At 44.4% G+C, this 27,874-nt stretch overlaps 1 protein-coding gene across 1 annotated transcript in view; it reads left to right on the forward strand.

Moving 5' to 3' along the window:
• Nucleotides 1–215: 215 nt before the first annotated feature.
• pcp4b (Purkinje cell protein 4b) overlaps nt 216–27,874 on the forward strand; it is a 29,911-nt gene continuing 2,252 nt past the window's right edge. The window contains exons 1-2 of the mRNA XM_018748586.1: nt 216–359; nt 22,380–22,431. Of these exons, the coding sequence (XP_018604102.1) occupies nt 351–359; nt 22,380–22,431 (61 nt within the window). The 5' untranslated portion in view covers nt 216–350. The remainder of the gene's footprint in view (nt 360–22,379; nt 22,432–27,874) is intronic.

Genomic DNA, 27,874 nt, shown 5'->3' on the forward strand with positions numbered 1-27,874 from the left:
AGATATCGAGAACATAATAATTAGTCTCGCATTTCCATCTTCACTCATTTACCAGGCAGCGCATTACCGACGAGGTGCAAACGCAAAACCCCTTGGCTCGGCACTGGAGGCGGATATTCACCTGGTCTGTGAGGGCGGCGCGTGAGCTGTAGGTGGCGCCCTGCGGGACTGCGCGGCCCGCGGCGCTCCCATTGGCTCCGCGGGCCCCGGTAGCACGTGATGCCACGGAGGAGTCGCTCGGCTCACTTTATAAAGGTGCCGGCGCGGTGCGCGAGCGCGGTCTGTGAACTCGTCCAGAGACACGCAGAAGAGCTGGAGACGCGGAGCCTCCCGGGCTGAACTCGGTAACCATGAGCGAGGTAGGTCGCGGGTTCGAGTCCTCGCATCTCGCTCCGCTTGTCAGCGGAAAACGCGCTGGCGGCGCTGCCGGATCTCGACTTAGTTGTACGTTCCGCAGAGCGCCGTGGTCCCTTATTTCTCCCGCGAGGTGCAAGTGTTGAGGTGTGTGGGGGGGGATGTGTAGCGTGTCCACTCTCCGCGGGGTACAGTGTGTGCGGGCTGCCCCCTGACAGTGTCCAGGAGAAAGGCAGGTTTGCGGCCGGACCGGGTCATCCTCTCGAACTCACCTGGATCCGCTCTCACACCCCGTTTCGGCGGATTTTATCAGCGGCATCATCATGTTGCGCTTCTTCGGGAAATATGATGGGTGTCAGCAAAAACTGCAGATGGAACAGATTATGTAACTGTTGCATTGAGCAGACTCACCCCCAAAGCTGAGTTCTGTGTGATCTAGTTTTTAATAATAATACTATTATGTATAATTAATTATCGGTTTTAGTTATATATGACTGTACTGTTATGCTGTTACTAGCTTAAGTGTAATAAGATACACTGATGTTAAAACAGAATATTAATCACCCCCTATCAAAAAGAGCTCTAAATATAAAATAAACAAACATAAATCATTAATTTCATCAAAAAAATGAGCTCTGACAGCATAGACAAGGCATTATTACACAGTGGTTTTAGTATGTATTTTATGTAGATTTTAGGTGCTTAGGGATGTTTGATATTCTTTAAGTGATCATCAAGAAAGATATTGTTTATTATACCCTGATTTTATCTGGATTTATGTTGGCATGGTGATGTAAGTCACCTTTCCCTAAGGCACAATGTTCTTGTTGCTGTTATTTGATGGTAACTATAATAATGGATGTAACACTGCAGAGTTTCAGCTGTGTTGGGAATGGTCACTTTACAGCTGCTAATGGAAAACTGCAGTTTTCTCCACAGACAGCTGCCCTCTGCTCCCTTGGTGCACATTTTCCGGACCCATTAGGATCTGAGTTGTAGGAGAGAGATATTAATAGTCCCTCTTTCCTCAAGAACAAAAACATTTTATCCATAGCTCTGTTAAAATGTCATGTCAGTTTTGAGCGCAGGTTACCGGTGTTGCCACCATGTATGTTGTTCCTCTGTACTTAAGCTCTCATTACGACTTTACCTAACGTTTTCTCGACACCTTTTCGGTGCAAAGCAATTGAACAACCTGTTTAATGTCACGTCTTTTTTTTATTGCTGTTTTCTTTGGGCACTTGTCAGCCTCAGTGCTTTACTTCTAATGTTTTGCATTAGCGCTGATGTGCAGCTTTACGTTTAGGGGGTCATGCACTGATTTTTCTCCTCTCTTCCTGCCTCCTCTCCCCTTTTTGAGAAATGACATTTTTCTGCTCCAGCTCTGCCAGGGTCGTACTGAAGCAAAGAGGCTGTTTATATGAAGTGTTTATAGAAACTGCTTTGCACTTGTAGTGTTTCTGTTCCGCTTTAACAGACCCCCGACCCCGACAGCTACAGGGCAGCTTTGCGCTGCAGAAAAGTTACCGACAGATGAAATATGAACGCCTTGCATTTGTAAAAAAGGGCAGTGCCCCCTGCAGAGTGTTCACACACTGTAGCCCAAACACCCTTTTCATCTTCAAAGGTGAAACGGGGAGGGGAGGTGACTTCAACCAAAGCGCTGCAGTCCGTCCCCAACGCGTCCTGAGCTCAGTTCACTGCGCTCTAGAAGGAGAACTGCTGGATGAGATTTTGGCAGAGGAGCATTCTTTCAGCGAAGATGCTGAGGTTCATTTGCCAAGGTCTGAAATCCAATATTTGCTCGAAGGCACTACAGGACAGAAATGAATTTAAAGCATTATTTTTGGTTTCATCTATTTGTTGGCTTCATATTTTTCCTAGATTTTTCTCCCTAAAATTTTTCCAGTAGCACAAAGGCTTGGTAACTCTGGCAAATCGTAGTATGAGAGTGTAAGCCAGGTAACCTTAAAGAACTGGGTGGAGGTGAAGTGGATGTTGGGTTTTCATGGAAGACCAGCTACTAGGGAGCTATTTGTCCTTGGAGATGGTGACCTACAACATGCCTTTATTGAAATGTAAAGTTTTTAAACTGTTGTGCACACATTTATGGACCAAACGCATGGTATGTATGTGAAACGTGATAAATGAGTGTCTGGAGTTCCTGTGAACTGCAGCCTTGACTGTTCCAGGCAGGTCAGTGATCATCCTTTACTGCAATGTAAGACACTTGGTACATTCTAACGGGCTTTGGAGATGGGATCAGAGGTGTTCACGGCTTGTGATGGACCCGTTACAATAAAAGCGAGCCTTGCGGAAGGGGTCGGGGGAACCGTGTCTGACCCCCCCCATCACCCAAATATAAATGCCAGGCGGCCACTTGCTTAACTTTCATCTCGAATTTGCGTGTAAGCCCCAGTTTAGTTTTAGTAAAGAGCTCCAAACACGAGGCCCTCTTGCACCAGCTTGGCATGATTGACGGAGGAGTTGCGCATCTGCCGGCAACCTGGGGCTTCCTTGCCCGCCCGTGCGACAGTAATTGGACACGTTACAGGGATGCACGTCTCCTCTCAGTGGTTTCACTGCAGTCTTATTACACCTCTGGGTTCCTTCACCAGGAAACCTGGCAGTGACAGTGTGTTCAGGCCAGTTACTGATATTTTGCTCACGCACACATTTTCAGCTTTCCATACCATGCTACAGTATACACCCATGTTGTGCATTGTTGAATCTCTCTGGCATCAGGATGTCACACACTTCCAGCCATTTTTCAAAGATATAGAATGCTCACGGGCTACTTCTCCAGTGTGTAAAACAGCCCCACCTAATGTGTAAGCAATTGCACCATCAATCATAGCTGCGCGTCCACTGCGACTCAGTCCCCGGCCACTGAGAAGCTCTCCTGCCAACTGCTGCCCCGGCTTGAGCATGGAGATGGATGTCCTCTGTGGCGCTTCTATGCTGTAGCCCTCCATGCCCTAGTGCCACCTCACTATCCACCCAGTGCAAACATGGGGTGATGTGAGGACACGAATGGGATTTCAGCTGCAAGCTTTGACGGTGGGACACATTACATTGCTGTTGAAATGATTTGCTATAACACTGTCTGTAAAGATGTTAGCGAAATCTAGGAGGTTAATTGTGTGTGTGTGTGAGAGCGAGCGAGCACTTGTTCAGCTGGGTTACCCCATGACTGTAAAAATGGGCTTGGGCTTATAGCTCTGTTCCCCCTTTAAAGGCAGTTAATGAACAACCGCAGTCCATCTGTCTACGTGTTGATGCTGGAAACCAGGCATGTTTTCGATGTTTCATTAGCGTGGACAGATAAAAGGGCACTGCGGGAGATTTAACAAGGCAACTTCCAAAAAAAGCTGAATCCGAAAGCTCTCCAACGGGTAGCTGTGCAAGTCGACCACTAATAAAGCCCTGCCAGCAAAGCTTATCCGTTTTATAACCGGATGTTTAATTTAAAATTGTATCATCTTACAGGTGACGTTACCGATATCGGCAGCATTCTCACTTACATGTGTGAATACAGTGTTGACCCAAGTAGGTGGTTTATTGTGTTTTATTGTCATATTCATGCCTGCTGCGATGGGTTTCGCACCAAGAGCCAGATAGAAGAAAGTCCCAACTGACGTGTTAATTACATGACCCAGGATGCTCTTCATACGCTATTGCAGAAAAGGCAGCTCCGTTGCATAATGTTTTAAGAACACAAAATAATCAATTACAAAAATCTGCTAGGAAGCTTGGCCTTTAGGTTTTTATTTTTTGAAAGAATTTATAGTATGTACTGAAAGTTAGAAATTTTAATTATTCATTCATTATCAATACAAACTTGTCCCTTCCAGGGTTACAGTGGTCCAAAGCATCTTCCGGAAGCTTAGGGTGCAAGGCAGCAAGGAACATCACAAGGAAAAAATTAAATTTTGGAAATACTTTTACTCTCCAGTAGTGTTTCCCAACACTAGCTGTTGTATCTTCATGTCTTTGGCAACTGTACTTCCTTTTAATAGTGCAAAGGCATCATCTCAGCTCAGGCACTGAGGTGAGTTCCAGACATTTCTCCTTTGGAGCATCACAGATCTTGTTTCTCTATGGTGTCAGGCAGGAAAGGGTTTGAAGGACTGCAGTGAAATGTCATTTGAGTCCTCCTACACTGCAAAACCCCTTGCTGCTGCGACTTCTTCAAAGGATTCCAGGGAATTCCACCTTCCCAATCAAGTGTTCTTCCACTGGCTCACTGAAAAATGCATAATCATACCTCTAAAAAATTGCCCAAATTCAGGTTGTGCGACTTGCGGCCTCAGCTCTTTGCTGTCAGGAACCCCCCTGCAGGAATTGAGTGGGGACATGCTGGCGTGACGGTGGAGAAGCCGAACCTCTTGGTTCCTAAGCTTGCACGTTCTGCAATCGGATTAGTTTTGACCGCTTTAATATCAAGAGCCAGACCACAGGGACCCTCTCCTGCCAAAACAGCAAGGGGTCTGGTGAAGATCAGTCCACATTTAGAGCCCAAGTTTAAAGTTCAGTCAGTCCCAGTTCTAGATGCTTTGATCACAAATATCAAGCGACCAGGCGACTGTCAGACTGTTTAAACCGATCTTCTCACATTCAGGTTATTATTATGGTAAAAAGGTGGTTCCAGCTGTAATTTACCCAGTGTTGTAGTTTTAAAGTGAGTGAGAACATGGCGTGCAGTTTTTACTGATGGATCCACCCATAGATGGTATGCATGTCACATTGACTCACACATGATGCACTAGACACTTGTAGTCATGCACACATTTATTATAGCTTGGCTTTCAATAAGACCAATATCATTCCTGGATGGTTTTTTCCTTTCTATTTTTCTTTTGCACTGTAATGCTACTTTAACATCTTCACACACCACTGTGATAACATTCTAGTTGCGACCCCCTACTGCCACTCTAGAGGAATGGCAGACGCTTCTCCAAGGTCAGGTCCATCTTGTGGTCAAACGGTCGTGCTGAGAGCTTTACACCCAGATCGGCCTATTCGCTGACTTGATCTAACGCTTCCAATACATGCCATGATATTTGCATCACTATATTTCCTCTGCTTCACAGGTTGCTAAGGGACACACTGTGTCCCAATGTGGAAAGAAGCGTGTTGATTTAGGCAAATGAATGCTCACTCAGAGAATATCTTTGTTGGCAATTTACATACAGTACATTCATACATGTGGAGGAATGGCCCCCAAGTGGAGCGGAAACTGGCAAATGTGCACTGAAAAATGTGAAAAATTCCAGTTCATTAGGTGCAGTCGTCCTCAGCCTTAGTCGCACGGGGTCGTGTTGTCGGCCGTAATGGTTATGTAAAGTTAAAAATGACAGCTGTGGTAAACTGCGCTCTAATTTCCATTTCCAGAATATAAGATGCGCATTAGTGAGCAATTCTGTATGAACACTAAGCCACTTTTTATAAAAAAAAAAAAAGGAAGGAACAATAAGTGACTGTTGCTCCACATTGCGCATTCTTCAGAAGTGTTCCCTGCTTATAGATACTAAGCTGACTTTAAAAAAATATATTCCTTTGTTACCACTGCGGATTATGCATCTTCTGATGGGTCCTGGCTCTGCTTTGTAGTCTCATGAACATCTCAATCACCATTTATACCTGGAGAGCTTGGTTTACTAAGGCATTTTTTTAATGATGACTTGGGTTAGTCTTGACCCTTCCAAATGGCACCTTGAGGTGGAAGGAAACTGCAACCCCATGCATGATTTGTCAGATTAAGGAACGCCTAGATGCAGCACTCTCTCTCCCTGCTTCCAGAGGTGGTATTATGCACATTCTTTGGCCTAGTTTCTAATTGATTTGGTGTAACCACAAAGATTTTGCTTAGTCCTAGGTGATGTTTGTTGTGGAATATTTTCGCTTGGATTGCATCACACAACTGTTAACCTGGTAAACACTTTTGCACTGTACAAGCACACCATAGGTCACTGTGGCACCCAGGTAGGCAATAAATTGGAGATCTATGGAACTTTGTATTTCTTCGTCCCATGTTGAAGCCAAGAATATGATGACGACCAGAGGCCACCTGGAATGTCACCCAACTAGGTCACACCTTCTCTTCTCATTGGTGCCTTTCTGAGTCTGGGCTTTTATGGAGTCCTTTGTTGGCTGATTGACTGCACCTGGGGATCATTATTCCATTAACAGGCTGTTCCCAGGTACAGCTGCCAGTCTAGAGGATCAGGTATGGAAAGGATTTAGTCTCATTGTCACCTTGGATGAAACTGTCAGGGTGGATAGGTGCTCCTACACTGAGTCCATAATATAATATTTTCAGTCCACTTTCATTAATCACTAATACCCATTTTGAACTGCTGATCAGGGTTGGAGCCTAAAAGTGGTCTGAATGAATGAATATGTATAAAATGGGGACATCTGGTAGTGTCCTGGTTAGAGCTGCTGTCTTGATCCAAAGGTTGTAGGTTCAGTTCCCACCTCCAGTTGTAGTACCCTTGAGCAAGGTACTTACTCTAAAATTGCTCCAGTAAAAATTACCCAGCTATATAAATGGGTAAATTATCGTTATAGCAGTTTAATTTCTTGCAAAAATTGTAAATACCTCGACATTGTAAGCTGCTTTGAAGTGTTAGCTAAATGAGTAATTGATGTAAAATGTGAGTGTTGTTGTAAAAATATAATTTGTATGCCATCTAATACAAGGAATTTCTGCATTTTGCAGTTTCATGTATCTTACAGGTCCACCACAGTGAGTTGCTGCAAGTGAATATTTTCACTAAATCCAACAAGGCGAGGACTCCCTTGTCATATTTGCCTGTTAAATGCCAGGTTCTTTGAACAACTGTAAAGGTTCCAGATCAATAAGCCATGAAGCTGTGAACTGTCTGCTTCATATGGACTATCATATATCGCACACATCACACTTGTGCTGCCACATAAGATGAAGGTGCACATCAAGAGCCTGTAGTTCCCTGGGAGTGAACTGCGCTCAAAACATGTTTCTATTTGTATTATTGATTGGTTTAACATAGATAAATTCTCTTGGCTTTAAGCAGAAGGGTTTAATGGGAGTTTTCAGAGCATCTTGTCTGGATTGGCAAATTAAACCAATTTAACAAATGGACATGTCTCTTGATTTTGAACATACGGAGGGGTAACTCTGACACTGGTTAGACTGAAATTTCATATATAGTGGTGAATGAAACAATCTTTCAGAATTCCTTGCCTTTTAGTGAGTTTTGTAATGGGCCAATGATGGAATAAAATATTTTAACAAAAGGCATAATATAATCATGATTACTATAAACAAAGAAATTGATAAGGAATAATGCATACAGAACAAAGAATAATGTATGTGAACCACTGAAATATTTGCCCATACCACCCTTTGCTTGGGGGCAGAAGAAACAAAATTAGGGTTCATATGTCCTACAGTTCAGTTTTTCCACTGTCAAAGAACACATTTGCTGTGAAAAGCAGAGAAGCCCTCTATCCTTTAAGAACCTGCTGTATTTCATAGAAGCCACTATATTAATTTTAATAAGCATCCCTTTTGAAAAGGATGCATTCTTACAGGCAATAAAAGGAGAAAGATGTTACCTGATTTAATACATTTTATTAGCAACAGCTGATGAACTAGACCTCACCATGTAAAAACATTGAGATGGACTTTAAGTCTGCATTGCTTCTCCCCTCTGTCTCCCATATGTCATGTGTCCTTCCTCTTCATACCCAGTCCTGGAGCTTATTTACTGCTTTTTGTTCATTTTGGGGAAGATGCACTTCACACAAAATCTGTTGCATCTCCAGTCCGTGCTGCTTCCATCCCCCAGAGACAGGACACCAATTTAGGGTGAGAGGACACTGGTGGAAGGTGTCCTGTCTCTAGATTGGATCCCCTGGGCCAAGAAAAACCTCACCATCATCTGCAGAACACCTATGTGCTGGATAGTGTCTCCTAGTGTGCAGGATGTGGTACCTTGGCTGCAAGTGGTGTGTGGAAACAGGTTTTGCTTTAATAAAAAGTTGAAAAATAAAAGTTTAATAGAGATTCTTGTTTATTTTTCTAATTCATGAAAGTAGCTTTTGAATTCATTCTGACACTTATTTTGCTGTGGTGTTCAACCAAAAATGGACCATATTTGAACTGTTGTATCTTCAAGATGGGGATCCCAACCTCCCTTTTGGGAAAAGTCATAAAATGAATTAAATTGGTTTGGGAATATAAATGTGCATTACCCATGTATTTACCTGATGCGTTTCTCCATGTATACTGCTAATTTTATTGGAACCATTCAGGGTAAGTACCTTGCTCAAGTTTACTACAGGAGGTGGGGTTCAAACTGAGTGCAGGGTGGCAGCTTGCTTACTTGCTGTAACCGTTTAGTCTACAAATGAGTCTCTTGTGGGCTTTCATTGAATCTTCTCCTGTTCTCTAAATGAAGTAATTATAACACATTTTTGAAGGGAATGGATTGTAAGGCACAAAATCCATTTGGAGGTTCCATTTCTGACAGTCACACTACATCCTTTAGTGCTTCAGCAGTTCAGTTGTACTATGATATGAGAAAGCCACCAAGCCTTCTATTCACGTCTTCCTTACGAGGAAATTAGAATATTCCTCCTTCAATTAGCTTGAACGGTCACCCTTGGCCGCCTACGAGGACTCCCAGATCGCCTGAGCGGATTGAGTGGAGTAAACACGCTCTGAAGGCGGCCTGAAGTCCGACGCCTTCCAATCGATTGGAACAAATCTTTGTGAAGAGCCTGTTTTTAGGAAATTAAGGGTTTTCCTCCCTTGCCTTTTCTTTCCTGGGGAGGGGGGAAAATACCATCCATAATCAAAAAAGCAAACGCCATCAAAATAGAATGCCTACATAGGGCAACTGTGCATCTCTTAATTGAAAAAACTGGCACACACTCACATGCTTATTGGCATAAGTACATAATAAAAAGGGATAAATTAACAGGCCTTGTAATGAGTGGTGAGAAAAATATCACTAAGATCTGCATCACTAGAAAAAATTGACTACAAAAGTGAAAATCACAGAAGAAGAAAGTAATGGAGTCTCTCCTCTTTGGATGCTCATTGATCTTTTTAGAGAATGGTTGAAGGTAATTCGACAGTGGGAAGTTGCAGCTTTATTGAAGTGTGCCTCAGAGTCTACAAAAGCATTTCCAGAGCGAGGCTTTTATTGCGTGCAAATAGCGGCATGAAGTGAAAATGTCTGAGAAGATCCATATGAGCTTATTGCTTTACTTTGTCTTGTAGTTTCAAAGAGCAACATTTCTTTGTGCTGAGACGTAGCTTGGTGTTGCACGCCTGCATCTCAGACAAAAGGATCTTGCAGGTTAGAAGCGCTGTCGTCATTTCAGAAGTGATAAATTCTTTTTGTGAACCTTTGTTCACCCTTAAGCACCCCTGAGGTGGCATTAGATTGCCTGAAAAAACAATCTGCAATCCTTCGGAAAGGTCCTGTCCCACATTGGAGACCTCCTCCAGGGCTACTATGCTGCACTTGATGTGTTTGCAGAGAAGAAAGTGGAAATATAAATGGGATACATGGTAAAGGTAAGGGAGAGAAATGGCCAAGAGAGACAATTGCTGTAGGTTTTCTGTGACCTGAAGATCCAAGGTAGACCTGCCCCTTTCTTTTTGCCTGAATGGGCTTCTGTCCCTATTGGTGATGTCAAATAATTACCTACTGTAAGGTGGTTTTTTTTATATAAATATTTATCGGGTCTCCTAGTGGGGGTCAAGCTGTTATGGGTCGGGCAGAACTATGCCACTTCATTACTCCCTACCTTCCAAACTGGTAGGACAAGGCATCATGGTTCTCAAATCTACCATAGACGTGGGTCTACAAGCATCAGATTGATGCCCCATTGAGTCTTCATTGTAACAGTATGACAATATCCAACTTTAGATTTTTCCCTGCAGGGACATCAGATTATAGGTGCTCACAAGTTGCCTAACAAAGACATTTGACATACATCGTTTGATAGAGGCAGCCCCTTTGACTGGATTTTCCTGACACCTGGACTTGCATGGCAATGGTCTGGAGATTCTTAGTGTTTTTATGGTACTGTGAAATTAAACCATTATAGCCTCACTGAGCTCAGTCTACTGCTGCAAAAATTTAGATGATGGTTTAACATTTTTAAAACTGCAGACACAGAACCATTCAAAGTTGAAAAATTTTTACAGTGGTTTGTTGCACATCCACATTGTTGGAAGGAAACCTGTGTTCTACATGTAGAGGCAGTTGTGGTTGCAGTGCGAATTTAACACTAAATATTTTAACAACTGGACTGTTTATAATATAAACTTAGTGTATTATGTCTTGGGGCAGCAGGTTTAAAGTCACCTCCTTTGGACATGAAGAACTCTGGTTCACATCCCCCTCCTGCTGTAGTAACTTTGATCAAGATACCTGCCAAGAGTTGTTTTGGGAAAACGTTACCGACTTGCATACACGGGCAAATTATTTTAAGTATATTAAACATTCTAAGTCACTTTCCAGAAAAGCATTGGCTAAATGAAGAAGTGTTATGTTCAAGGGTTTGCTATCAGGACCTGTTCTAGATTTGAAGCCCAGGTCCAGCTGTAATATACATTGAAATAGCCTGGCATATAAATGGATAAATCTGTGTGTTGTCCTGAAAAAGGGTGACCAGTGGGAAGACAGGATCTTGGAACAATCATCTCTCTTTTCATGTGCCCTAGGTAGCAGCTAACCTTTCTCCTTGGGTCTGCGTCTGACTTTGGCATTTTTCAAAGTGACTGCATCAGCATTTCCTCATGGCTGGGCAGGTTGTACAGGCTCTGCAGGGCAGCAGCTCCAATGCACCAGAATCGTCTAATCTGGTCGCTACATCAAAGGTGTATAAAAAAAAAAAAAAGTGTTTTTGGATGAGATGCCATCCATACTCAGCATTATTGAAATCCAACCTGTTTGGAAATCCCAATAGCTGGTGTTGCAAACTGATGATTTAATTATAATGCAGAATCTGCACATTCAAAGTACTAAAAATGACAACATGTCCAGCAAGCTGTGTATATGGAAAATGTTCACCAAAATGTTGGTTTAAAAGTAATGCAGACTAATAACTGCATCATTACTGTCAAAAGTATAACTAACGATCAACAGAATAAGTATTCTAACAAGTGACAATTTTATTACCAAGCTTTTCACTGTTGCATTTTTATCCTTATTCTTTACTGGTAATAATTATCTGAAGGTTAATTCATAAATAAATAATAATCTCAACAACTGGAACAATGGTGTAGTTACAGTAAAAACCACATACCCACACATCAGCTGGAACTTCAGGAGCCTGAACTGAGACTAGGTTTCATTTGGGTCACCCGCAGTTTTTCTCTTGCTGATCTTAATGGACTTTAAGTCCAGTGCAGAACTACTAAATAACAGAAGTTGGCTCTATTATTTATTAATTGACTCAGCTCAACATCCGCTTACATTATAATACAGGTGGATCTGATCTTAGGTGGAAGAATTGTTTTAGAGCTGGCAGGTCTTCTTTTATTTATATTTTTGGAATAGAAATTCTCCAGCTTTTTTTTTTTTTATTTAACAAGTGCAGTATTTGAGTTTTAAGGAAATATTGCTTTTGCATTTGTTAAGCTGATGTGAGACTGTACTTTTTATTAATGCTATATTACTCATCTTTCATTATTTATTGAGCTTGAAATAAGTATAGATTAAGGAAATGAGTGTTATGAGTTTGAAGCAGCTTGCTGTAGTAAGTCAGTTTTCATCAGTTTTCTGACTGACAACATGTGGATATAGTAGCTTACACCGTGAACTAAGACTATGGAAGCTTAAGGACCAAAACAGCAAAGAGAAAGATGACAGCATCGAAAAAAAAGAACAAACGCAACGATGGCCGTATCCTTAAGCCACACAGATCATAGGCAGGCCCATTTTATTTATTAAAAAAAAAAAAATCAAGGAATGGTGCTGGGTTTGGCAGCTTCGGAATTTTAGGGTGTGTGGAATAAACATTTCAATGATGTTGTTCATCCTTGGGTGCAGGAAAAGCCCAAGTTCTGGAGCCTGGAGCATGGCCAGGGTCCAGGAAGATGTTGCCTCTGAACCCTTTCCCAGATGTGCACATCTGAACTGTCCAACTGACTTGTGACCTCAGAATAGTGTACATGGACATGAGCTCAAAGTAGACGATTATATTCCTTTTCGTAGCCTGAGCGAATAGTGACTTGACCTGCTTTGAAAGGTCTGCAGCAGATTTTAGGCAGTGGTATGTACTGGACTGTCAAGGTCAAGGTTAAGGATGGCAAGGAGCTGAGCTCAGGGCCTGGGGTGCTATCAGATTTTATGCAGTCTGCTGTGCTGAAGCCAAGCCCTTCGAGCAGGATGTGGCTCAGGTGCTCTGTCAAGCAGTTTGGCAGGAACACGAGGACCGAGATCTGCATCAGGATTGTGGGAACATCTCTGCACTGCACCAAACAGGCATCTGCAAAGCAGAGCACAAGGTCCCTCCGATCTACCCAGCTTTAGATTGATCAGGCTCACTGATTACTGAATTAAAGTGAGACACCTCATATTTTGTGGCAACCAATGCAACACCTCATACACTTTTCCAGTCTACTCGTCAAGGGTGGCGTCGTATTGGAGGACTCAGAATTGTTCTAGCAGTCTGATGTGTAAGAAGCTTTTGAAGGATGCAGATATCTTGTCTTCCTCCTTCAATTGTTGTTTTGCTGTTTTCATGTGTTTAAAACATCAGATTTTTTTTTTTTTTTATTCACCACCTGCTGCTCATTTAGGAATCCCACCCCAGGCAGGATGGGACACAGATGGGGAGTACAGTGAATTCAGTTGCTTTTGCATCTCCCGCAGCTAATTTGAGTGCCTCGATGTTATGCTTCATGGAGATTTTTCGGGGTTACATTCCACAGTTTGAAGCAAACAATGTCCTTGTAGAAAAGACTCATTTCAAATCCAGACATACGGGATGGAACCCAAAGCGGTGGCCTGCTTTTCTCCTGCAGAGATATTATGTTTGCTGTTAAAACGGTGCCCAGGACTCCCCCAGCCCAGAAGTCACAAGGTAGTCCAATTATTTGCATCAATTACCTGCAAAGATGGAATGTAGTGTTTGTCAATTCACGTCCCCCAAAATTGGGGACAGCGTGGCAGCATGGTGACAATGTTCCTATGGTGGCACATGCCTAAATTGTTTCGGTGGCCTGGATTCTCCAGGCCCTGATGTGTTGTGACAGCAGTGAGCTTGAATTTAGTCATGGGCAAGTGGCAAGACCCCTGGCTTCCACTAGCCCTGTTCCCCACAATGTTCTGCCCACGCATCCGACCCACGCCAAGCGCTGACCGCTGACCAAGAGGCTCAGCCGTTGTGGAGGGCATCAGCCTCAGGGAGTCTAATGAAGCTTGTTCTGTTTCAAGAGGCGCCTTCAAGTAGCAGAGGATTTAGCAAGACAAACCTGCCAAGGTCACCCTTGGTGGTGGAACTGTGCAACTGTTAAATTACAAACGAATGTATTTGGGGAAAAGCTTTGGCTTTGCGTGGAAGTGGCACGATAAAGCGAGTGGGTAAGCCAGCATCCGAGGCGAAGCCTGTGAATCTGGAGGCAGTGGAAGTTCCCCAGCTTATGAGAATTCAGCTTTACAGAATTCCTTCAGCACTGGCTAGGCTCAGAGTTTTTGCTGGCAAATCGCTCATCGGAAGTTGACGGTTTTGTTGGATTCGTCTGAGAGGCAGCTGCACGGGTTGCTGTTTTTGGAGCTGCAGATTTTAGTGGTTCGGGATGACTTGTCATTTGTCATTAGGAAAGATCAAAAATGCACAAACGCACACCGCCCACAAACATGCCTACACACACTCGCATCCAAGTCTTAATGTTCTCTCTGTTTATCTAGTGGGACATCTGCTTTCTCTCGGTGGCCCACTTAAAGCCATGCCTAGGGCCCGAAGGGGACATCTCCTCCAGTCTGGTGAAACCCAAAGCCCACTGAAGCATGTAGTTTCCCTGCAGTGTCCCCCTCCCCACACCCCTGGCCTCTCCTCTCCGTTAAGGACACAAGGCATCGCTCGATTGACTCCGTATTGATCGGAAAGGCCAGCAACAGCAATCCGTTCGAGGGGCGTGTCTGGTTTTAGTGGAAGCTCCTATAGAACTTCCCTGTCATATACACTGTGATATTGCTCCTCTTGGAAGAGAGTCCTCAAGATTATTCTGCTCATAAGAGCCTGATTAACATCTGCTTACATGTTCACACACTTTAAACTTAACCATTATAATGAAATGATCAAGCTGATCCAGGGTCGTATTCTGGAGGCGCAGTCTCTCTAATCCAGCAATAACACCCAGCAGCGTTCCGAAATAATGAAAGACATAAACACAAAGCAACAGGGTCAACAGCGAGACTCATTAGCTTTGGCGACAAATGAATATCGGGAAGAAATAATAACCTCAGTAGTTCTCCAAGTGCTTGGTAATTGAAACAAACAATTTAGCTGTTTGATGCAGTTTTTTTTTTCCAGAATGTGATTTCTCCTTGTGCTGGGATGAGATGCTACGTAGAAGGAAAGAAGGGCAGTGGAAGTGGATTGAGCATGTAATAAAGTACCTTGGCTGAAGCTCCATTCCTGAACTAAAATATAGTTCTCATGGACCTCCTGGCCCCTGCTGCCTTTCTCATGTTGGTGACAGTACCAGGAGCAACACACTGCTACACGGTGATGATTCTCCTGCCTGGGGACATTCCCACCATGGTTTTCGGAAGCCCCTCTGAACATCAGTTTGCTACGGAGGTGTCACTTGACAGGTGCTTTCACCGCGTTGAAGGAGGATCTCGAACGGGGTCGCTCCATTACGCACATGCAGGACTTCGGGAACTAGTGCGGAGTGTCCGTTGTTTGCCGCTAACAAATTTGCCCTCTTTTCCTCTCACTGCTTCGTGATCTTTGAGGCTCTCTGAAGCCGAACAGCTCTGTTCAAGAAGGTGCTTGAGCTACTCACGCCTCTGCTGCCAGTTTTTTTTTTTTCCCATACAAGACTTGAAAAACAGGGAGTCACAATACAAACTGATTTTAACACATCGCCCACAGTCAATATTTTTGAACATGAACAAAGGATGAAATATGCACATTACGCATTGGCAGCTTTAATAATACACTCTGAATTCTTAACACGAGCTATTCATTCATTCATTCATTCACCATTTTTGTAGGTGGCTGTTTCATTTGCGTTGCTTCAAGGGGCGCATGTGTTTGTTATGTAAATGTTTTCCTCTTATTTTAAATTGTGTGCACGCGCGTGTCTTCTTTCACTGCGCTGGATATTAGTAGTTCCTGCACAAGTGTGAAACTGGGCCCAGAATAGAAAGGGCTTGGAAAAGACTTAGTTCTGTTGACACCCATAACGTGCTTTTCCTATATCCCTTCTGAGCCATAGAAACGAACCGTCGCTGGGTCCTTTCTTATTCGATTTCACATGCCTCCTTCTGCCATACATACTCCTCTTTCACTGTCTGCTTTGTGTAAATAATTCATTGCGATGTGTACCCAAAGAGAACATCTGCGGCGGGGTGTTAATGTACATCTTTCTGAATAGATTCCAGGCTTCTTAAAGCGTTGCTCTCTTTGACGCTGGCACAGACTCGATAATTGTGGCTTTCATAGTGAAATGTAACAAAGGCGTCGGAATCTGAAAGGAATGTAGTATTCTATACGTGGCCAATGTAAGATCCAAGCAGCTGCCATCCGTTTGTCAGATTCTCTTCATTTTTTGGCCTCGCTTTCCTGGATGCATAAATTGTCACTTATTAGGCGCAGCTACACCAAGATGGGATTTAACTGGGAACTAATGAATAAGGAATCTGAAGAACACAAGTGTGCCAGTTCTTCCGCCGTCGTCCTGGGGCACAGCGAAACGGTGGCAACGATGAATCCGAATCCCTCCGGACTGTCGGGAGCATGGGAGCGGTGACGGTCGGGTTGCGCCCGGAAACGAGGTAACACCTCGGTGCGGCGTGCGCAGCGATGCAGCACCGCACCTGGAGCGAGGGGTCCGGAGGGGCCGGAACAACGCAATTTGGTTGGAATGGCAGAGTTTGCAGCTCACGACGGAAGCCTCTCGCAGAGCTCGTACCGTTGTAGGTGGAGCAAAGGCGCACAGTGATATCACTGCTATATGAGGTGGAATATGGGAACAATATGAAGTGTCAAAGCACACAGTGACCTAATCTCATATATGTGTGAGTCGACCACCCAGGGGCCAGTGCGTCGTGGGTTTTTTTGTTAGTGGAATCCTGATTCCAACCACACGGACCGCACAGGGAAATGCTAATTGAGGCACTACGTAATTTCTGGAACGTGCCGTCCCTAATGAGTGAAGAATAAGAGCAGATAGCAGAGATGGGCTATCGCAGAATCGATTTCTGAGCTGTACACCGGGATGGTGCGGATAACTGCGTGTCGATGGTGTGCTATTGCATGTTTGTAACGTAAGCTACCAGACTACTGTGAGAATAGAAGAAGAGTACTTTGAAGAGCTTTCAATGACACATATGGGATGCGCTTCTGTTAGCTGTAGAGGCAAAAACAAGCCTGCCAGTTTCTCGCTCCCTGGAAACACCCAGACGTTTGAAAGCAGTGTGAGAAAAAGAGACGCTAAACCCAAGGAGTGGTATTTCAGTGCGGTTTCTGATTCGCGCAAGCGTGTACATATGGATTCCCAGAATGATTTTGGTTCATTGGGAAAGAAAGGATTACGCCCATGCTTTAGCGGGATGTCATGAGGCTCTAAATTTGTGTGTTGTGTATTTGTCTGGGGGCAGGAGCGCCAGGCTCTGCATCGCAGTGTGTGTTTTAGTGTGAGCAAACAGCCTGATGTGTCAAATGAAAAGCATTTCCTTGCCCACGATAGTGGAGTCTAATGAGTGTCTCTTTGCTCCTGATGAGCTTCCTTTCCCGGTCTCTGTGCTGCTTCATCCGCTGCTTCATCCGCTGCTTCATCCGCTGCTTCATCCGCTGCTTCATCCGCTGCTTCATCCGCTGCCTCTCGTTTCCCCTCTTTCCACGTGCGCTGTGCGTGTTGCAGACTGAGGATAGCCCTTTCTCCTGCGCTCTCCTATCTGTAATCATTCTAACCGAGCCGCAGGTAATTACGGCCCCTCACCTTCCCGCCGCTGCGGCAGTTTCTGCTTGGCACCGCATCAGCGCAGCCTAATGGGATTTCCGTTCCCTCTTCTGAGCGTGCTGCTCTCCCGTCACTTTGGACTCAAGTCAAGCAGCGATGCCCCAAAACAGAAATAAAAAAATTGTTTTTCTTTGCTCTTTCTAGGTGGATGAATAGGAGGAGTTCCACTTTAGAGTTACATCTCAGCAAGATGTTCCGCTGTGCTTCATTCAGCTCAGTGGCCCAACCGGCCAGCACTGTTCTCCCACCTTTCCTCTGGATTTTGCCAACATGATGGAGGCTGCAGCACTCCACTGTCATTGAACACCACGCATGGGCTGGCGCTCCCGCTTTTGTGCCTCTACCAGGTGACTAATGCTCTGCGGCCCCAGAACCTAATTGAGCTCCTCGCTTCCAGACGTGATCCAGGCCAATTCATTTCATGGACATTACTGTAGCTGACGCTGAAACTTCTTCTCCTGGCTTTGAACTGCTGTTAGCAGCAGACCTGGAACAAAGCAGCTGCTTATCTCCTGCTTTTTTAATTTTTATTTTTTGTTTATATTTTCCTGCACTAGGGAGGATCAAAAAGCCCTTTTCTGACTTCCTCTATAATGTTACAGCTCAAAATATTCACCCTTTGGAGTCTATTGAGGAGGCAGAGGCCGGCAATGGCCTGTACGCATGCAAGCAATTCTGAAATGCATAAACATCAAGAGCAAATCGAGTTCCTCCTCTGCATATCTAACAAGCAGTGGGGGGGAAAAAAAAAAACAGATGGGGATGCTCCTAAATTAGATTTTATTTTGTGCCAGATTCTTCTCAAAAGACTTTTTTTCCTACTTCCCTCAACTTAGCATCAAAGTGTTTTGAAATTCATTGGATGCAAGATGGGACTAGCAGAACGAGGGCTTGTAGAACGAAACCTTCTTGTCTGTTCACCTACTGAAACACAGCAGCCTTCCTGACATTCCTAAATGTTGATCCTGAACCTGAGGTGCTTCATCAATGTGATGTTGAACAAAAGCAGGAGCAAGGGCCAGTGATGGTGCAAACACAAAACCTGGTGCCATGAAGTTGACGGGGCTTTCTGTTTTACGCTGTATTGTGTAAAAGTCTCATCTGCATTTAATGGGGTTAAAAACAAGAAAAATCTGCTTTGAAACTTCCTGTGTCAGTCAAGGAAAAACAGTAATTTGGCAAATAAATGGCAAGCATTGAACCTTTCCCTAGTAGGATAGACTCCTTTTTTCCATTCTGTGTTCTGCTCCTAGGGGTTAACGTCTTCGGGTTGGCAGTATGAGCATGGACGTCTGGATTGTCCTGAGATAATTTCTTTAGGTGAAAATCACTGAGATAGACCAGTACAGACCCTTGAGCTTCAGCTCCAGACTGTAACACGTAAATGCACAGTCTGCAGGAAATCACTTGATGTCACGTCTCCCTGGACAGACAGCTTTCAGTGTCCACCTTCTCAGCTTGTCTCTTTTGCTTTCCTCTCCCTTATTTCTTTTATATGTGTTCTTGGATGCAGGATTTGTCCCAGCCAAATGATGATGCTGATCTCAGAAAATTTCTTTCATTGCAGCAGTGCATCAGAAATGGTGGGATAACAGGGAAACAGGGGAACAGGAAGGATGCACGCACACACACACACACACACACACACACACACACAGAGCACATGCACAAAGAGACTGTGAAATACAGTGGATGATGCTGGGATGCTGCACAGTGCTGAGACAGGGAGAGGAAACCCATTAGGAATAAAGAGACACTAATTAGGCTCCAAACATGGTGCGCATGAACGGTTTAGGAATCAGTAATATACCCTGGTCTGTCCATGACGTAAAACACTGCATTAACAATCACTCGTAGCACAAGGAACTAAAATAACTCCCAAAGCGTGAGATTGCAGTTGTCCACCAATCAGGGCAGTGGTGCGAACAGCCTGTCTTGCGCATGGGCAAACTGCACAACTGGGCAAAGAGGACTTCTGTAGGACGTAGGGGCATGTGCAAGATGTAAGGGTTTGCCCTTCTGTCTGACCAGTGTCCTGGTCCATCTAATTGTCAGAACTCCGTACACAACCTCAGCGTTCATCGGGAAGAAGGTTGCTCCTCCTCTTGATTATCAACCAGGTGGGAATAAAAATTGGACATTTCCCATGTCTTTACTGAATTCACTGAAGACCAAATACTGTAGATAATGCAAGGAAGGAAAGTAGCCCTAGATGATCTCATTAACTATTCCCCTTTTTTCACTTAAATTTTTCTTTGAAGCAGCTGGGTTTGAAAATAACCTGGGTGCCCCTTCTTGTATGAGGATCATACTTTGAAATAAATATTGCTGCAAATAAGTACATAATAAGGTTGTGTGCCGAGGGCTTTGACATGAGGTTGATTACTCTTCAGACTGTGTGCAGTTTCCATGTTCTCCCCATGTTTGAGGTTCTTCTGAGTGCTCTGGTTTCCTTCCCCAGTCCAAAGACATGTGTTTCATGTGAAACGGTGACTTTACATGGTTCATGATGTGTGTGTGTGTGTGTGTGTGTGTGTGTGTGCGTGTGTGTGATTGTCATGTGTACTGTCATGACTACTGTTCCATAGAGGGTGTGCCCTGCCTCGTACCCTGTGATGCTGAGATGGAATCCAGACCACTGTGACTCTATTGGACAAGCAGTTATTTATAATGGATGGATATATGGATAAATATAATATTTGGATTCAAATGAAATATTTAGGATGAATAAACATTACATTGCATACTATATTTTTTCCATTAATATGATGGACTGGCATCCCATTTGGGGTGTTCCTGGACTAACCTAGCACTCTGTGCTTCCAGAATAGGCTCTGGACCACCATGATCCTGACTTTCAGTTAATGTTAATGAATGTAAGCGTGCGGTTTATTCCCCCCATTATCACTATGAGATACTTCTAAACTTGATAATAACACAAATACAGATTTTCCGTTCTCAAGTTCAGCAGTAACATCTGCAACTAACCTGTTGACTACGTTTTCTTAAAAGTTAGTGTGTAAAGGAACGGCACATTGAGAACTAGACTTGAACTCACTGGCTTTATAATCGGGGACTGACATTAGAGCCACTCTGCAGCCCGGTGATATATAGAGGTGCTCAATATAATATAGGTGCATTATGACCTCATGGCAATAACTCTAAGCATGTTGCCATGATTAGAATGTATAGATATGTCATTTTAAGCACTTTTGAATTTTACTGTAATAACTGATGTAGTGACAGAATATTGTACTGAAATGCCTTTGCCGACCCTTTTCGTGAAATTTGGCCGGTTTCTGTCCTTCAGATCGAAAGCGTAGAGGACCATGCCTGCTTTCTGGCCCCTGAGGCATAAATTAGAAGACAGATGCCAGGGGCAGAATTAGGCCAGATGTCGATGGGCAACGGAGCGCTCATTTTGGATGTTTGTATGTGATTACAAAGGGATTAACTACATATAACCAACACGTTGCAGTGACATTGGCCTCCCGAGAGCGTTGCAGTCCAAGTCCTGGTTCTTCCGGCTCAGCACCCTGACCCGGGATCGCTACGACCAGGAAGGGGGTTTTCAGCCTTCACCTGACCTACGGCGGCTCACGTTAGTGTCCTGACTTTCTTCAGAGCGTCAGCGGCACCGCACCACGTACCCATTTCTCCTTGCCAGCGGAACAAGTCTGAGCAAAGTGTCGCCGCGAATATCTGTGCTCTTCAGCTGCACACGCTGCTGCCCATAATACCGCACGCCTTTCCTCGTTCACGGTGCATATTAAAAAATCCTACTGTTACGTTCTGCTAAGAATAGCCTCGTAATCCGCGTTGTAAGCCTAAGTGACATTCCCGTACTTTGTGCAAATGTGACATGTGGAACTTTATTGGTGTGTCACACACCGTGAAGCTTTACCTGCATCCATAAGGCAGTACACACGTTCTTACAACACATTATTTAGGTGGTTAGTAAAGCTCAAACCACAGGATATAAAATGAGCTTTGCTTCATGGGGATTTGTGTTTCCCCCCTGAATGTAGAGTTTATTACCCTGCTATTACTGAGGAAGTTCGGAGGATAGATGTAGCTCTAATTTTCGTCGGGACTCACCAGGAGCCACGCGCCGCTGCTTTTCCTCGACATCCCATCCAGCAGTTTTAAGTTACGTGCAAGGATTAAGTGCTGTGGTTCAGGGATGGAGCTGTGCTTCCTTTTCAGGTGTACTGTGTGGCTGAAGAGGGAGCGAGTGCAGATACGTAAAGGCACCTTTAAGTGTGTCTCCGGAACACCTCATTAGCGCCTCCTCTCCGGCTGGAAAGCCTTGCTACTGTTACGGGCGCCTCTCCGAAAAGCCCCGGCGGAACGCGTCGCCCTGCCGGGGGGGGCGCAGAGGAGAGCCACCGTTTGACGTGCCACGCCCTGTAGGCACGGGTTGGCCTTTAGAGAAGAGGCCTGATGGACGCCTTGGAGGGGGCTGCTGGATCACGCCTCTGCCGCAGGAGCGAGGATTGACTCCTCAAAGCCGACACCGTGCTTCGCGGAGCACGGAACAGAGGGCTGGGGGTGGTCCGCAGCATCCTCGAGTGCCCCCGCGTGTGCCCCGGCCGTATCGGAAGCACAGTACAATAAATCTTAGTGACAGCGCAGTCATGTTGGTGCTACAGCTGGGGTGCAGAGAGTCCCAACATGGGGTTACAGTACTTCTCAACCTAATTACACTGATGCACATTTACAATGGCCTGCAGCCACAAACTGCAAGGTGTCTGGAATTTTTTTTCTTTCTACTGAAATTGTATATTTTTTTTTAAACCGAAATTTTTTTTCTTTGCAGAGACAAGGCTCTGGAGCTTCAGGTGGGAACAGCAAATCATCTGGTGGACAAGGTAACCGTGTGTGTGTGTGTGTGTGTGTGAGAGAAATCCAGAGACAAGGGATCACGGGACCGTCAACCGAACCACTGCTGTGCCTAAATCGCACCCTTTCTTCAAACATACCCAAAGGGCACCGTCATGTTAGCGATCGGATATGAACCCTTCCCTCGGCCAGATAATTACCCCCGTTTGACTCGCCAGTCCAATTACCCTTTTCCCTGGTTGCATTCGGGGAGCAATAACTTTGCATTTAGCATTTTCACAGAAATCGCATTTTAAAAAGCTCTGCGGAACTCCTTTCCACGGCTCGTGTCGCTCCGTCAGCAGCAAAGTAGGAAAGAGAAATGTACCGCGGTCCCTCTTGACCTGAAATACAACATGTGACTCACATCCTTTTCTCCCAAAGGCGCTAGAAACACAAAACAGCCTTTCTGCTGACGGTGGGGTTGGCGCGAGTAATTCGGACGGTCCCATCCTTCCGTGTCCGATGTGTTTTACTAAGCACCGATGCCCTCGCCGGGGCAGCTGGTCCTGTCTGCTCCGAGCCCCCCCAACTCAACCACCTCCCTTGTGCATTGTGGAGTGTCCAAAATGGAAACTTTTCACTTAAGCTGCTGTTTTTCGTCTGCAAGAAATATAACATGGTAAAAAAAAAAAAAAAGCAAATCAAATCTCCTGTGCCAACACCAGGCGCGCTCTGCCCTGGATGTACGTGGCACTGCAGAGAGAAAAGAGCACAGAACAGCGAGATGATGTCGCACATGTGACAGGTACATGAGCTTCAATTTATTTTTCGGGTCTTCTGCTTTTCACGTAAGGAAATAAATAAAGAAATAAAACAAGCAAATAAATTGCTAAAAATACAGACGATGGCTTTTGTGTTAAACTGAAGTCAAAATGAAAACCTATCACATATGCAGTGTTTTGGGCTCTCTGCGTTTGGCAGAAAGACGGCTGAAAATATTACACTTTGCCGTATAACGAGCAGCTTCTGCCAATACGTAGCCGATACGTGAGCCACGGTGAGTAAAAGACGTCGCGGACCTCTGCGAACCCCTCTGAGACATTTTGAGTGCGGAACCCTACCCGCTGCCCAGCCCCCTTCCTATAAGAAGAGCCAGGTAAGCATTTTGAGACGCGACTTTTCCTGCCTGAACAGCCGGCCTCACCGTAGCCGTGCTGTCGCAGCTCGGAAGGAGCCAGCCGGCGGCGGGGAACGGACCGGAGCCACGGGCCGAACCCAAGCGCGCTCGGGATGAGCGGGGAGAGGAGCGCTTCCTGCCGTCGGTGGGGGAAGTGCAGCACTTGACGATGGCAGGCTGTGAGGCACAGGCCTACTGCAGCAACCGTAACGCGACAACGCTGAAACGGCCCGATATCGCCTGGTCGGGCCCACAGGGCACGGATGATGAAGCAGCAGGTGCTGTAGTGGTTTGTGCTGCTGCCCTGAAATTGAAGAACCCAGGTTCAAGTCCCACCTCCTGCTGTAGTTTGCTTGAACAAGGTACTTACCCTGAATTACTCTGGGGGCAAGAAAAAAAAAGCTCAGCTATGCATATATGGGGAGAAAAGTGTCTGTTAAATGAATAACCCAATGAAATTTTTTACACTTTTGGGTCATGATTGCAAATGTAGTCTGGAGTTCAAAATCTTTCATGTAACATCTTGCAGTGACATTTGAAAGAGTTGTACAGTTTTCTCATTTCTATTTTTATATTATTGTTACGGGGGGGTGCGGTGGCGCAGTGGGTTGGGCCACAGTCCTGCTGTCCGGTGGGTCTGGGGTTCGAGTCCCGCTTGGGGTACCTTGCGACGGACTGGCGTTCCGTCCTGGGTGTGTCCCCTCCCCCTCTGGCCTTACGCCCTGTGTTACCTGGTAGGCTCCGGTTCCCCGCGACCCCGTATGGGATGAGCGGTTCTGAAAATGTGTGTGTGTGTGTATTATTGTTACATTGGGGGTGTGGTGGTACAGTGGGCTTGACTGGGTCCTGCTCTCTGCTGGGTCTGGGGTTTGACTCCTGGTTGGGGTGCCCTGTGGAGGGCTGGCATCCCCTCCCCCTCCAGCCTTGCGCCCTGTGTTGCCGAGTTAGGCTCTGGTTCGCCGTGACCTTGTTCGGAACAAGTGGTTCTGGAAGAACGTGTGTTTGTGTATTTTTATATTTTGTAGCGTATTGTAGATTTCCGCACTTCCTGGCTGAATTTTCATCCAACAACCAATGCATTTAGAGTCTAGATGTGTTTTCATACGGGTGGTGCAGTGAGTTTGGCCAGGGCCTGCTGTGTAGTGGGTCTGGGGTTCAAGACTTCCTTGGGGTGCCTTGTGATGGGCTGGTGTCACGTCTGGGGTGTGTCCCCTCCCTCTCCAGCCTTATGCCCCGTGTTGCCAGGTTAGGCTCCGGCTCGCTGCGACCCCTGCTTGGGATGAGCGGTTGCAGGCGAGTGTGTGAGACGTGTCTTCAACTGTGACATGACGACAGCTAATTGTAATCGAAGCCAATAAGATTCTGATCACTGTAGCTGAGGGTATTTTCTGAGGGATTCAAACTGGAATTGGTGGGATTGCTTTCATTCTCAGTATGAACCTTGGGGGCATCAAGTCTTAAGCAGTTTAATCACATTTCTGTTACCAGTATCTTATATATCCTGTTAAAAATCTCAATGTCAGCATGTGGACCTGGTTTCCCCCTTCTTTTTATAAAGCCTGTCTTAATACAGATATGATGAGTTATATTCATGGCTAGATTTCGGTCTTTTACTGACTTGCACATCGTTTCTAAGAGAAATGATCAGTTTTTGGAACGATCATGGTCAGAGTACTAATAATGTCATTTATATTAGAATGGTGTATTTGCCAAAGTGACACAGATTTAAACCCGGCTACTGAGCAGTGTGGCCAGTTTTTTACCGTGTCTGCGTAGAGTCTGTACTGTCGCTACATTTCAGGAAATTATGGGACTGCACTGACGCTGTGATTTGTGAATGTTTCCAAATATTCTCAAAACTGGTGTTTTGTTTGGCATGTTCTGCCTTTCTGATTATAACTGCCATTTATGGTTTGGTCAACTGGACACACATCACCAAATATATTTGTTAGTACATAGTTGGTTATGTTAGACTCATAGAAAAAATGTGCCATGTTGTAATTAATCTATGTCCCAAGGGGTCATTTTTGATTACCAGTGAATGTTGTTTTGCTGGAATATCATAAAAATGTGTGTTGTCCATTATTATATTTTTCATCTAAAATTCTGTTGCTTAAGGCAACAGTTTGTCACACACACACACAAACACAGCCTAGTGGAAGAAAAATTGTACATGAAAACTGACAATGTAGGAGTGGGATACAAAGACTCTTGTGGTTTTTTTCCCCCATACGAAACTGGTACACACTACAACCTACATCATACATTCTATGACAAATGGGTTCATTAAGTTACTTGTAGTTAGTGGCTTTATATGTTTCAAGTCTGGGAGAAAGTTGTTCCACAGAGTTCAAGTTTATGAATAATTATCATATACCAACCAATGATGTGTTTTCACTGGCTTTTCCCATCCGCAGCCTAGATGTCCTCAGTTACGGAAGAGTTGCCATAGTAACGTCATTAGCATTGATTACTTTGACAGGCAGCGCTCCAACAGTAGTCTGCGAAGTGGGATGACTGGGCAAAGAACAGCCACGGAAGGGTAGTGTGATCTCCGATGAGAAGATCGGAAATGTTTCATCGAATGTTTTTTTAAAAAAGTGGTAAAATTTAATCAGCACAGAGGTCTGAAAAAAGGCGTTGAAAGCAGTGAAAAAGTTTAAGTTGGCAACTCTTGAGGTGGATTGTACTTAAACAATATTACATCACTCTATGGCAAAAAAAAAAAAAAAAAACACTCCTTACAGTTTACTTCCCCTAATTTCAGCCTTTGAACTGACATGCCTTACATTTTCTCCTTTCAAATAGCTAAGAAAAAGTTAATGAAAAAACAAAACAGCCCTTCAAAGAGCTGAAATGTCTTTCTCGTCTGACCTTGGCCATTAAGCTGCCGCTTGAAATGCAGGCACAGCATCAGTGGTTGGCACGCGGCACCGAGAGCTCTTACAAAGGGGAGACGGGCTGTCCGGCGGAGGCTATTGACTCCTTCAAGTCCTTGGTAATTCCTGGATGAATAAGAGGCACCTTTCAATGAGCAAGGTCAGGCAGATTGTGGGAAATGCGTATTGTTATGAAAGGGTTCGCTTCAGCCCACGTGCTGATCTCAGCGCTCGCACCTGGAGCAGAAATCTCTGTAGTTTGCATGGATGCCGTTTTGGCAAAATTCAGATGCGATGTTAAAATCACCTGTGTCACCCAAGCTTACGGAAACAGTAATTCTTCAAGTGTTTGCAGCTGCCAGGTACTTCGAAATGTGAGCTCACTAACATCAACTTTACGTCACTGTGGACATGAAACCAGCGAAGAGCGATGCTCGAATCCCAGTGTACAGTCATGACCAGAGCTTTGACATTCGGTGTTAGATTATACTTCTATTTTTAAATTAGCCGAAACCTAAAATTCTGCTAATATTTGCTTATACCACTCTACCAAAATTACACTGAGGTTTGGGTTGGTTTCCAGCATCTGGACACTGTCCTCCCATTAATGCTGACATCTGGACGAAACCTTCCCATTATTTCTGTTCATGTGCCTTTTTCGTGCGCAGATGATGATGCAAATTTTTAAATAAGAAATTACGTTTTAAAAATATTGTTAATTAAAAAATAAATTGATTTGCGTGATCCAAAAATTCAGTGTGGGACAGCTGCGCATTCTTGCTGTATTGCACTCACTTTAGGAGCTTAGACTTATTATGTCCTATAATTAGCGGTTGAGTCGCTCGTGTTCAGAAACAAGATGACCTACTTTCTTATATATATTTAATTAGCGCTACATTTTGCCTGTGTCATAATCCCAGAACTGTTACATTAATTAGTACAGTTTTTTGTGTATACTCAAACTCCCCTTGCCTATATTTACCTTTGTGTAGCAGTATTATACCTAGAAATCTATATCCCTCTTTGCCATTTGATTGCAGTGCCACACGTTTGTTTGAGCAAGTCGCCAAGTTGGTTAAATTGGAAAAAAATATTAGGTATTTTGCAAGTTACACAGTGGAGCACATTAATTTAACAGGAGGTTATTTTTTTTGTTGAATTCCTTTTTGCAAGGCTGTTTATTGAAGGATCTTTCATAATATACTGTACTGTATATCCCATGTAAAATTGGGTTTTCTGAACATTTCCACTCTTTTGCTCACACACACACACACACACACACACATATATAGATTTTCATACTCATTAAAAGCCTTATTTCTTCATATTGTCAGAAATAACATCAGAAACATATTTGAGTGGATAACACCTTTAATCCTGTCTATGTCAGTCGTATTGCACTTGAGTCCTTCCCAAACCATAAATGAACCGTCT

Source organism: Scleropages formosus, chromosome 10 (assembly GCF_900964775.1).
Source record: "Scleropages formosus chromosome 10, fSclFor1.1, whole genome shotgun sequence".
Taxonomy (NCBI): domain Eukaryota; kingdom Metazoa; phylum Chordata; class Actinopteri; order Osteoglossiformes; family Osteoglossidae; genus Scleropages; species Scleropages formosus.